The sequence below is a fragment of the Trypanosoma equiperdum genome, assembly GCF_001457755.1.
Source record: "Trypanosoma equiperdum strain OVI genome assembly, contig: ctg_561, whole genome shotgun sequence".
Classification (NCBI taxonomy): Eukaryota; Euglenozoa; class Kinetoplastea; order Trypanosomatida; family Trypanosomatidae; genus Trypanosoma; species Trypanosoma equiperdum.
In genome coordinates this window covers 14,540-26,512 of record NW_027124489.1, presented here as the reverse complement: position 1 = coordinate 26,512, position 11,973 = coordinate 14,540, and the positions used below count along the sequence as shown (strand labels likewise).

Sequence of the window (11,973 nt, the reverse complement as noted above, 5' to 3'; positions counted from 1 at the left end):
AAAAAAAAAAAAATGCCGCAGTGGTATTGTTATGTCACACGGAAATAACTGTCGCACTGTTCACACACTCAAAGATCGTGATGTTGGGTGGTTATACAAGCAGTAAACCTGTCGCACGTGTATTACGGTCGTGCAACCATTGTATCAAATTTCAAGTGAGGAGGAAGCAACACGCACGCAAACACACTCCATCTTCCCCCAGTGTTTCTCCGTGCACGGACCTTTACCGCATCAAGTACAGTGACATAACAGTCCAAAGAACTGAGATGATTCTGCTACCACCCACACCGCCTTAGCAATCTTTTGAAACAACACTTGACTCGATCATTTCCGTTATACGGCGTTCCACTTCGGACATCCCAGCATAACCCGGGAAGTAATTAACATCTACAACCATCGGCACCGCAGTGCGTAGAAGAATTGTAGGGGAACCGACACCTTTTTCTTCAAACAGCAGCGCCCCCACTGCTTCCGCAGTTATGGGGCTCTCAAGTATAGGCTGATTACCGGAAGGTAAATCCTTAGGTAACAATAGTAAATCAAAACCGAAAAGCGACAGTTGCAACGTCTGCGACAGTTGAGCAGCAATCGCCTTGCACTGGGTGTGGGCTTCCCCGCCCTCAATAAGATAACGCTGCCAATGCTGCGCTAACTGTGGGTTTTGCTGATCCCACACATCCTTATTTGCAAATATCTTTTGGGAATCGATACAGACAGGTTGAAAACCTTCACGGTTGCTGTTTATGGAAGAATAGCCGTCCAGCAAAGCACGTAACAATGAAAAGGCTGAAACCGCTCGAATGGCCACGTATTCTCTCACACAGTACACCTTCAGAACAAAGGGAAGGGCACTCAAGAAAAACTTCTGGACAATGTACGTTTGCGACTCAGAGGGCAGGAGTTTCATCACTGCTTGGGGTATGCCATTTGTTGGAACTGGTCCCTGCCATACGACCATGCGATGAGTGTAGGATGGACCTGTGCTAAGATCTGTTTTGGTGATCCACCACTCACAGCTGCCCTCTGTGGTATCGGGGGTCACGGTGGAATCAGTGTCCCGCCACCCAAGTGGTTCCAGCGCTCCACCACCACAAGAACAAAACCACGAACGGGGTGTCAGGAAAAGTGATGGTACCGGTCGACCCTCAAGAGCTTTGGCCAATGTGGAACGCTTCATAACGACTCGCGCCGCGTTAGGAGGGTCGATTACAACAACGGGTGGTAACCGTTTCTGTCGTCGCTTTGCTGATGTTGCCTCACACCACTTCAAAAGCGCACCGAAGGCCTCTGGCGGCAGCGTACTCAACTTGTGAAGAACTACATCCACTTTCATATCATCATCGTCGGTGATCATCTCGCGGTTGTGGGCATCGTACTTCATATCAACAAAGACAAAGGTGCGTCCACCGCCAAAGGTAGGTGTACCATTCTTACCACTTTCGTTTCTTATGCCTTCAGCGTACCGTCGGATTTTTTCAAACGACTGTCGGTGTTTCTTTTCGGAACCGCAGAGGGCCACCACCAACTCAGTGCGGTGCGCCTCTACCGCGTCTTCCATGAATCCCGACAAATGGCACCTCTCCACCTAAGCTCGCCACCAGTGGAGTTGTCCTGGTCATCACGTACAGATAAGAGGGAGTGCCCCCACAAAAAAAATAATAATAATACAGAGAACAGTTGGGTGGACAGCGGAAGATACGGCGGAAGAAAAAGCAGCACAGAAAGGAACAGAAGCGAAAAATAAGAGAATCACAACAAATATGCACAAACTGTACACATGCACAAAGTGTAATGTGGCATGTCCATACGCAACCTCACATCTCTCCGCACAGAGTGATAACCGGGAAAAGTTGCGACTGCTCCTGCGGTGAGCCGACGCGCCGTGCATGATACACAGATCGAGCTAACTCGGCAAGCTGTCGCTCAGCCACTGCACGCTGCTCGGCATCGCGAGCGACCAGGCGGCCGATAAGAACACCATCATCCGACATTTTGGCCGCTGCACCACGCGCCACGGTATCAATACGAAAAGTAGACGCAACTTTCGCCGTACTGGGGGCTCCCCCTTCCGGCTGCTGCGTATGATTCCAATACTGCAAGTATATACCAAGCTGCTGCCGACAGCGTTCCGGAGCCATCTTGCTAAGGGACTCAAGTTCATTTTGAGGCACTTGCAGCGGGCCCTGCCGTTCTCCGAGTGCGGAAAAGAAACCACTTCCAGCCGCACCCATCACATCACCCCCAACAACATACTGACCAACGAAGGCATCGTGCAGCACGGTGTCCTTGTAACCCGCTGCTTGCACACGGTGATTTACTAACCGAGTGCAGCTCCCGATGCAGAGTCCATACATGTTGGTTGCCAGTGTGGGCGCTAAGTCGAAGAAAAGCTCAAATAGTAAGCGGACGGGTTGCGATTGCTGCTGTACGCCGGCTACCGTAACCTTCTCACTTTTTGGAAACTGTATTTCTAGAAACACAACTGGATTCGAGTTGTGTGCCAGAGCAATTCCTCGATGCGGTGTGCCCAATGGCTCACGATGCAAAAGATGTTTTCCGCTCATATGCGTCTACGTCCACCATGGTTACCAAACCAACCAGTAAGAGATTAAAGTAAGAAAAAAAGTGATAGGAAGTAATAGTAATTACAATAAGAATGGGAGGGGGGGGGGTTAGACCCCGAAACAGAGACGAAACAGCATCGGGACATTGCGGTGTAGTGCTGTAGTAGTTTTTTAAAAGGCCAGTGCTCCCCTTTCTTGCCTTTTCCCGTCTCTTCCACCAGCAAGGGTGACTGCCTGCACGTGCTACGCCGATCTAACGGGAAATGGTATACATACGCGAGACAGAGTGTCACATTAAAAACTCAGGACAAAAGTGACGTAAGAGATTAAGCGACAACGGTGTGCAGGCAGACTACGCATCCGTCATGACGGCGAGCAATTCCTGGCGGCTGACATACGTGATGTCATATCGCTCCACTTGATGCAAGCGATACCACTCCTCAAAGGCACACAATACTTCAGAAAATTCTCTCCTTCCGAGTACCCGTTGGAATATGCCCACAATATCATAGGGATCATCGGATTCATTCCCCATGTTCCAGACACCCTGTACATGCCACGAAGATCGCCTGTCGTCCCCATCCAGCACAAATATCCGTGGGGTGTAGAGAAGAGCAGCTCTCCGAAGTACCAAATCACACAAAAAGAACTTAAACTCTGGCGGAAGTAGGTCGCTAAGAGCCTTTGTCACTGCATACCGCGCTTGTATGTACGGATCTGAAATCATTTCACGAAGTTCACGCAAGGCCTTCAGGCACAACCGAGTGTGCTTTGGAGACCCACTGCCTAGTCGTTTCACCACTTCATTGTCATACTGCTCCTCGTCCGACTCCACACCGGAGTCCTCCTTCCCCCGTTGTTCATTCTCGTCGTCATCGTCATCCACACGAATACGCAACTTTGGTTCTTTTTCCTTCTGCTTTTGGTGCATGTACGCCCGCGTGCCTTTGATGTAATCTACAGTCCACGCCTTAGTTTCCGTTGAGTGGTTATAAGCGAAGTAACGCAACTGCAAGAGCGGGACTTGAAGCGCTCGCTCCCGTCCCTCGAGAAGACTGTCTAAAACCAACTGACGGAGTTCTCGAAGTCGCTCCTCGATATGTTTCATTGACGGCAAATCCAACATGGAGCCTTGTGTGATACCAGCTACAATCCTGTTGTAAAGTGGTCGCATCTCTTTTTCCAACTTCCACTCCTTGTAGGAGGGAAATGGCCCCATTCGCTTCGCTACCAATGACTCGTACTCGCCACGCAGCTCTTGCAATTTGGTGATGTACATGCCAAGTATTGATCCGCGGGCCTCTTCTAGTTCCTGACGAAGGAATGGGTTGGCGCGCAATCCAGTAAAAAGGGCATCGATTGCCCGTAGTGACGATGCAACACCTACAGGGTACACAAGTCTGCTGGGTGCTGACAAGCACACCGGCGCTGCGGGAGCCGTTGCACGGATGCACGGTAGAATCGTTGGCCCGAGGTCAATCGCCAGTTGCGCGGCCGCCCGTCCAACATAGGCATACGCCTCCAAGTAGTCTTCCATATGCGTATTGAGGCCGTCGACAAGGTGTAAAATGTCACTTCCTTCGCTGTAAAGTTGGTTACCATCGCTATCTAGTGTAGGAATGTAAAGAAGATTGCGTATTCTTTCTTCTTCTCGGAGGGACTCATACGAGTTGGCTATACCCATTTGGACCGCCTTCTCATGTTCTTCTTCCTCTCTTTGCAGCTGGTCGTGACATTCATTGTATGCCCGAAGTCTATTAGCCATCGTTGGAGGAAAATCGTCATAGTTTACGAGCACCACAAGCCTTTTTAAGCGAGCCAGCAAGCGAAGTAGCAATCTTCCCGATACGGCAAACACTGTGCTGTTCTCACCCCGAAAGTCAACGCAGCGGAGGTTCGGATGGTCAGCTACAACTTCCACAAGCGCTCGTGTCGCTTTCTCACCAGCCCCACAACCCCGCATTTCCACGCGATGAACCCAGGCCATAACGGCTACCGTCCTAATGATTGCAGCACAACCCGCGTCACCTAAATAGTTCGAACAGAGGTCGATATTTTTTGGGCAATCATCAGAGGAATCGAGGTTTATGCAAAAATGAACGAAGAGTGAGTTGGCCAAACATCCTTCGCGTTCACAGGCCACGTAGTACAGAGCTGATATTCCCCGCATTCGACACTAAATCATGTAGAGAAGCAACCCAAATAATTGTATTATTTTCCCTCTTTTTTTTAAAAAAGGAAAGAGAAATGAAAATGAAGCGATACTATCGTGCAGAAAAGAAGGAAATAAGAACACCCTTACGCAATGAGGGTCGAACCGGCACACAGCATTGACATTAAAGGGCGTCGGCTAAAGAAAAAAATGGATTAGGGACTTTACACAGAAAGAATAGGAAGTAAAGTTATGAATTCAAAAAAGTCATTCCAACAAATGTGGATCACCGTAAGCCCGTAACGTACGTATCTGACAGCAGTTACAAAACGTCTGGGAGATCAAACGCGTCGGTTTTTGCTCCACTGGTTGATGATCAATTGGCAGTTCTCCCCCTTCCCCCCCGCACCACTCAGTCAGCGGTATGGCCGGCGCTCACCAATCTTTGATCGGCGTTCTAAAGCGCCCATCACCCGCTGATCGAGTGCCTGAATGACGTTCAGTATATGCGCAGCAAAACCCTCTCCTAATTGGTCCTCCCGTAACCCGTTGCATTCGTATACGTCCCGCATCAGCGACTGCCGTACGGCGTCCTCCAATGTTTCATCGTCATGTGTACACTCATCATTAATCTGTGGAACCGGATAAGCGCTAGGGCCGTTTCCACTGAGTGCTCCCCCTAAACCACCGTTCCCGAGAATGTACGAAGGAGAGAGGACAGGTACCGTTGCTATGTTCGCCTGTGCGTGCCCGTCACGGTTACCGCCGTATAGCCACTCCTCCGAAGAAAACGTCATTTGATTTGGTGTGACCGCATCATCGTTCAACCAACTGCAAGAATGTGGTGATTTATCATCACCTCTGCGAACGGAAAGTTGCGGCGTGTGAAAAAGCCGTCGCTGTTCCTCTTTCAACGGTGGACATTCACGTGGTGTCGCTCGCAGTGCGCTAAGTCCCCTTTCGAGGCCTTGCCACAAAAGAGGAATTGGATCCGGGACCAGCTGCGGTGCAGTGGGAACCGTTATAAACAACATTAGGGAGTCCACTAAACTCCGTAGTTTGTAACTCTGCAGAGCGACCTCACCTACAAGAGTGCGGGGTACATGAGGAGGGCGCATGACTTGCCACAACTCCTGTTCCGTCACAAATATGGCCTGACACTCGGATTCCAAGCGCTGTGTGACTTCCTCTTCGCTTGCAGTGTTGATCACATTTTGAAGAGGAATGTGCATTAGGCCACCATGCGCGATGCAGCGTGTCTCGCGGGGTAGTCGGATTCGCATGGGACGCTGTGGACCTGTTGACCTCACAGTGACGGGAACAATAGTGTCACCAAGGGGGATATTCAAACTGTTACCGCACGAATGTTGCCAACTCGTTCTGTAGGTTGCAGCCAGTCGGTTCACGGCTATCACTGCAACAACAGCCCTACGAAAGTAGCGAAGTGGACGCAGTCGAGTGGATTCAGTGATACTATTAAGCGTTCCAAATCTCCTCTCATATTCTGATATATACTGCAATAGAGCCTTGCGTTGCTGCATCATCTCTTGCTCGTCCTTTCGTGCACCCGAAAGCACACGGAGGGTCAGCACGAGGGCCTCAAATGTGGACATAACCTTTTCCTCGGCTTCACCGTCTGTATTACGACTGCACACCTTACACACACCCCGGAAAAGCTTCATTTCTAGTTTCATCTCCGCACTCAGGCGACAAAGTTCCTCCACACGTTGTTTTTCTCTTTGCATTGCTTTGTCTTGCTCTGCCATGAGTGGCTCTAACTCCGTCTCAACATAACGCTGAAGATCATCGTATTTTACCTTCAGAGCATCACGCTCACGCACCAGCTCCATCACGGTGGAATCATCACCTGTAGAACCCGTGGAGAGGGGAATTGGGGAGGGGACAAACATACTGGGGGTAGTGGATGCAGCTGCACGCTTATGTCGTTCGCATTCACGCCGGATTTGTTCAAGCTGTCCTCTTTGCTCGTCCATTTCCCGTTGGTGAGTTTCAATCAAGCAATCCATTTCCTCTTCTTTGCGCATCACGTACTGCTCGTGCAATCGCCTATTCTCCTCAACTGCCTGACGCAACTGTATCACTTCCTGTAAGCTGTCAGAGATACAATGTTCAATCATAAACCAATCATCCATGCATTTTAGAAGTTTAGCTAGACGTCGCCGCGTTTCTAAGGCCTGGGCGACCTCTTCGTCACGCGTCTGGCGCGAGTCTTGCAACAGTGCCTCCGCCCGAGCACGCTGCGCTTCACTTTTCATTAGCCGCTCCCTCACTCCGTCTCCATCCCTACTCACTTGATTAATTTCTTCCTTCAGCGAGGAAACGTGGGCCTCAAGCACGCGTTGCTCTTGTTGTGAGGCGAAGAATTCGTTTCTCTGTTCTTGTAACTTCTGATGCAGATAACGCAGCGCATAGTAAGCGGGGGCAAACAGGCGGCCATTCACCCTTTGGCTCGGCTCGTCCCCATGAGAAATGTTGAGCCCGTCCTGGTCACACACAATGTCCGCAGCAGCCATACTCTCCCCATTAGCCGGACGTGGTTGTAACTGCAGGAGCTCGCGACAACGATCCACGGAGGGACCGAAGCTACCTGAAAAAGTCAGACTGTCCGCCAACTCCTCAAGTATACTGGAGAAGCGAAAGACTTCCTCTTCGGTGGCACGCCACACTTCATCACTTGTTTGGCGCTGTTGTTCCTCTGCGCAGGCGCCTGTAATTACTTGCTGCTCCAAAGTTGACAATTGCGAAACCATCGCCTGCATCAGCACCTTTTGTGCGTCTTGTTCCCTTCTTTCGCGATGGATGGTGTCCTGCAACGATTTATTGATTGCCTCCTTTGCATTCGCTGATTCTTGAAGATTTGCTACGTTACTCCACGCCTCGCTTAACTTTTCCTCAAGTTCATCCCTCTCTGCTGTCATGGTGCACAACTTCAAGGAGAGCTCGCTCTTCTCCCGCTTGTGTTGGTCGAGTTGGTCCCTCGTGAGTCGCAGGCTTTTCTTAACGTCGTCAAGCTCAACATCCAACCCCTGACGCTCACTCCTCTCAGAAATTAGCTGTCGTTTTAAGTCCGCTAGTTGGTCCTGCAGTTGTGATTGCTTCGCCCGTAATCGCATGTTTTCCTCGAGTAGTTGAGAAACACGTTCTCTTTCTACCTCACTTGCACCATCTACTGACATCACTTCCTTTTGGTTATCTACGCTGCGATCGGCGTTTGTGGTTGATTTCACTACTTCTATCATGGTTGTCTTTTTTTTGCTTTTACTAATATATGTATATATGCTTGTGTGCGTCTATGTGCTTTTACAACTCAACACGGAAAAATTGGGCTGGCGCTTAGTCTCGCCACACCAACAGGAGAACTGAAGGCGAGACCTTTGATTAAAAGGAAAAGGACAAAAAACCAAAGGGAGCGGAACAGTTCAGGGGGAAAATATCGAAAAGCAGGAGGAATGGGGTAGTAACACAGTTAACATTTCTTCCATTTCCCTCACAGAAGGTCGAATACCCCAGAAAGAGGGGAGGGAGGGAAGGAAGAGAAATTGGAGCATCGACGACAAAATTCAACAACACTGCTTGGCACCTAAAGCACAACCAGCTACGCATGTTTTTTTTTTAATAGCTCTTTTGTTTACGCACCTTCGACCCTTGTGCGAGCACTTATTGCGTATATATGTTTGTACATATTTTGCAACATCGCTGCCGGTCCACGGTACCTGTGCATATGCCTGCCACGTGGAAGACTGCCCATCTTACCTCAAAACCTTATTTCTTATTTTCCCCCGGTCTGACCAACCCCCTCTTAATGGTGTTCACTGGAGGGAAGCGTACCCCACTTAGTTTTGTAAAAACGGCATCGGGGACTTTTCGCCATTCTGCTCACACCTTACTCTTTTCCTTTCGCCGCCGCTCCACCTCCGAGTTGAGAGTACTCAATATTTCATGAATTTTCCCCATTCTCTTATTCGCAGCGTAGAGCTCACTTACCCCGCCGCGGTGAACTATGGCGTCGCAAAGCGTGTCAGTGGACTCCGCGACTGCATCGGCAACTTCGTCACGCTTCTGTTGGAGAGCCTCAACCCGCTTCCAAAGCCGCTGTTCCCGTTCCAGCTGTTTCGTTTGCCGCTCGCGGAACCTCATGTGCATGTTGTGAACCCCCTTCACCACCGCGGCGGTGCTGCTATCGACGACCTCACGGGGATATCCACACAGCCATTGTCGACATAAGGTAGGTATCAGCCCAAGTAGCTCCTCGAGGCTGGTCTGCACCACATTGCCGCCCTTACTTCTGCTCCCATCAACCTCGTTGTCGTTTCCCTCGTCAACAGCATCCTCAGTGGAGTCGGGTGCCAACACAAACTTCTCACTTCGTGCATATATCGCGATAAGAACAAGACTCAATATTTTAACAATCGTTACTTTTTTCTCAAAATCACACATGGCTGCCGTTTCTGTCATCTCAGGGAAGATGAGAATGTCGTTCACACCAACCGCAATATTCGCACCGTGGGTACTATAGGGCACGCGAAGGGCAACAGGCTCCGGCACTTTAGCATCACGGGCAATGGTCGGTAACCGTTGGAAACCTTCCGTGTTTTCAGTTCTATACACCCAACCCGCGGCAGCACGCGACCACACGGGCCACACACACAAGTACACCTCATCTCCGTACCTAATAAGGGTTGCATTACCGCAACTATGTATGCTAACGAGACGACACGCGTTAACATGGTCATGTAATAATCTGTGATCACAAGGGACTGCAGCTCCCAGGACGACCGACACGTCCGCCTGCTGCCGCATGGGATCACGACAGAGGACGTCGGGTTCGTCAAAGAGATAACCGCCTAACGTTCCGCTGCTGTACATGACATATATAATGCGTAGTCCAACGTCTTCGTCTAACAGAGAGGTGCCTACCGCCAGGGGGACTCCAGCGAGGCCACATGACGAAGAATCACCACGAACCAAATAGTGAACACACGGGCGTAAGACAGAATCCATCTGCATGTCCTGTGCCTCACCGAACGCAGCTCCCACACTACCGTCATATTCTTTTGACAGTGAAGCTGGCATCCCGTCTTTGTTGAGCTTCACGGAGAAGACATCACCGTTGCGACAGAGCAACACCAACATTACAGGGAGGCTGCGTGAAGGAGGAATGATACACATGCCGACTATGTCACTACAACCATCAACGCGCGGGGACTGTGCGGCATCAATCTGCGCTAACGCATATCTTTCGTTCGCACTTTCCCCTCTCTTTATTATTCCTTTTTTTCCCCTTCTGTTCTTTGTTACCACCTCCTGGACTTGCCCTCCTAAGCCAGACCTCATCCCCTCTATCGTTCCATGTAATTTCTTACTTACTGTTCCTTCACTTGTGGGATCGGGCGTTGACAAACCACATCTATTTAAGTTAAAAGGCGCCTTCACGAGTGTCCCCGCTTTTGCTGTTTCTTGGCTATCCCTCTTACCACTGCCTTGCCTGCAGGTCGCCACAAGAGAATGCAGACACACGCATTCGTCCCCTTGGAATCCCACACCGAGTGTCACCTTGTCCGTGTCTAATAAAAGAAGTTTGCCCCCGGAAAGCAACAGCAGTAGCAACGACTTGCTGACTGGATGCCAACCAACACTTACTACAGGATGTTGCACGGTGAACTCACAAACACGCCCATCCTCTACGCCAATACAATAGTGTTTTGAACCGTTCGCGCTAATAGACACGACGCGGCTTCCATCGGAGGAGGCATGGAAAGAATATTGACTGTCTTTTTGTTTTCCTTCTTCTCTGTCGCCGCAGTGGCCAAAGCAAACGTGCCGTTCCAGTGGCCTGTGACAAACACGTCCCTCAACTATTTTACTCGTCACAAGAAACACGCCATTGGTATGATCTCGTGTACTGGCCGCGAAGGTGTCATTAGAAATATGAACTGCGCCATTGGAGCGCATAGATGCTTCTTTTACTCTGGATGGTAATTTCTTCCTGCTGATTTTATATTCTCCAGCCTTGTGCTCAGTTCGCTACTTTTTTTTTCTTTTTCGAACGTGAAGGTCTCGTCGCCTCTTCAGCACCGACGAATAGGTACACAGCAGACGCTCGCGTGGGTTCACGACGAATTCAATCTGTGTTCTCAGCTAACCGTAAAAATTAAGTATAGCAACGAAAAAAAAAAGTGAATGATAATGTATGGCAATAGGAAAAACAGAACTAAGAGGGAGGAGATGCGTAGCAGTAACCCCATGAATGGGCAGCAACTACACAACTTAAACAAACGAGTGATCAAAAAGAGAAAAAAAGAGGGCATACAAGAAAAATAAAAAAAGAAGCATGACATAAACGTCTCACCTCTACTTTCTTGCAATAATACCTTCTATCACCTCACACTTTGACTTCCTCTGTCCTCTATTTTGCCTTTCCGTGATTGGTTTGGTCAATGGTCATTTATTTACAACCCTTTTTTCTTTTATGTAAACATACATCCTTCTCAGTATACATTTTTGATGATTTTCTACGCAATCCCCTCGCTAAAACATGCGGCATTCTTGAAAAGTATTTTTTGTTTTTCTCCTCTGTTGTGCGTTCTTACAACCCCCTTTTTTCTCTCTCTCTCTCTCTCTACCGCACACACACCTTTCTTTCCCTTTCTCTCTCTCTCTTCAACTCCACCTTGACATAGCAAATTGTTGACTGTAATCCCATTGAATATTTCTGCTGCTTTCTTTCCTCTTTATATGAGTGTTTAATATTTCTCTACTGCTTTACTCCACTCCCTTTTTTTTAAATCTCCCACAAACCACAAACTTCCCCTTTCCACCACATTTCAGCATTCCCAGAAAACGAGGTTGGCGGGAAGTGCCCGAACACGAGATGATAAATATGTTTAATAAGGGACTGTGATGAGAATCATTTTCTTAAAAAGAAAAAAAAGAAAGGGTTCTCATGGGCGGGAAGGGGAAGCAATAGGGAGGAGATGGAATGCACCACGGAAGCTGAGGATGATAGCAACAATGTAAAAAAAATAATAATAATAAATTGGCCAACTTCCAAACATTAAACATTAAAGGGAAATCCGGGTCGAAATCAGAAAGAAAAGTACCCCGGGGGCCTGCAGTGAATGCTGCTCGTAAGAATGGAGTTGTTGGACAATAACCACAGGTACTATCTAAACTCAAGTGCGTGAAGGAGTGGCAACAGGTTACAGTAAACAACACGAAGGGAAAGGGAGAAGAAAG

The 11,973-nt window shown here is 49.0% G+C and overlaps 5 protein-coding genes across 5 annotated transcripts; all 5 read right to left on the bottom strand.

Moving 5' to 3' along the window:
- Positions 1 to 292: 292 nt before the first annotated feature.
- Positions 293 to 1,558, bottom strand: TEOVI_000250200 (uncharacterized protein; the record flags this gene model as incomplete). The annotated part of the gene is made up of 1 exon (XM_067225571.1): positions 293 to 1,558. One exon carries the CDS (start codon positions 1,556 to 1,558, stop codon positions 293 to 295), a length of 1,266 nt encoding a protein of 421 aa, XP_067081672.1.
- A 256-nt stretch (positions 1,559 to 1,814) lies between these two features.
- Positions 1,815 to 2,564, bottom strand: TEOVI_000250100 (uncharacterized protein; the record flags this gene model as incomplete). Its single annotated transcript, XM_067225570.1, has 1 exon — positions 1,815 to 2,564. The coding sequence occupies one exon, from the start codon at positions 2,562 to 2,564 to the stop codon at positions 1,815 to 1,817; it is 750 nt and encodes a 249-aa protein (XP_067081671.1).
- Positions 2,565 to 2,916: 352 nt separating this feature from the next.
- TEOVI_000250000 (uncharacterized protein) lies at positions 2,917 to 4,734 on the bottom strand (the record flags this gene model as incomplete). The annotated part of the gene is made up of 1 exon (XM_067225569.1): positions 2,917 to 4,734. The coding sequence occupies one exon, from the start codon at positions 4,732 to 4,734 to the stop codon at positions 2,917 to 2,919; it is 1,818 nt and encodes a 605-aa protein (XP_067081670.1).
- A 398-nt stretch (positions 4,735 to 5,132) lies between these two features.
- On the bottom strand, positions 5,133 to 7,976 carry TEOVI_000249900 (uncharacterized protein; the record flags this gene model as incomplete). The annotated part of the gene is made up of 1 exon (XM_067225568.1): positions 5,133 to 7,976. One exon carries the CDS (start codon positions 7,974 to 7,976, stop codon positions 5,133 to 5,135), a length of 2,844 nt encoding a protein of 947 aa, XP_067081669.1.
- Positions 7,977 to 8,613: 637 nt separating this feature from the next.
- Positions 8,614 to 10,689, bottom strand: TEOVI_000249800 (uncharacterized protein; the record flags this gene model as incomplete). Its single annotated transcript, XM_067225567.1, has 1 exon — positions 8,614 to 10,689. One exon carries the CDS (start codon positions 10,687 to 10,689, stop codon positions 8,614 to 8,616), a length of 2,076 nt encoding a protein of 691 aa, XP_067081668.1.
- Between the last annotated feature and the right edge of the window lie 1,284 nt (positions 10,690 to 11,973).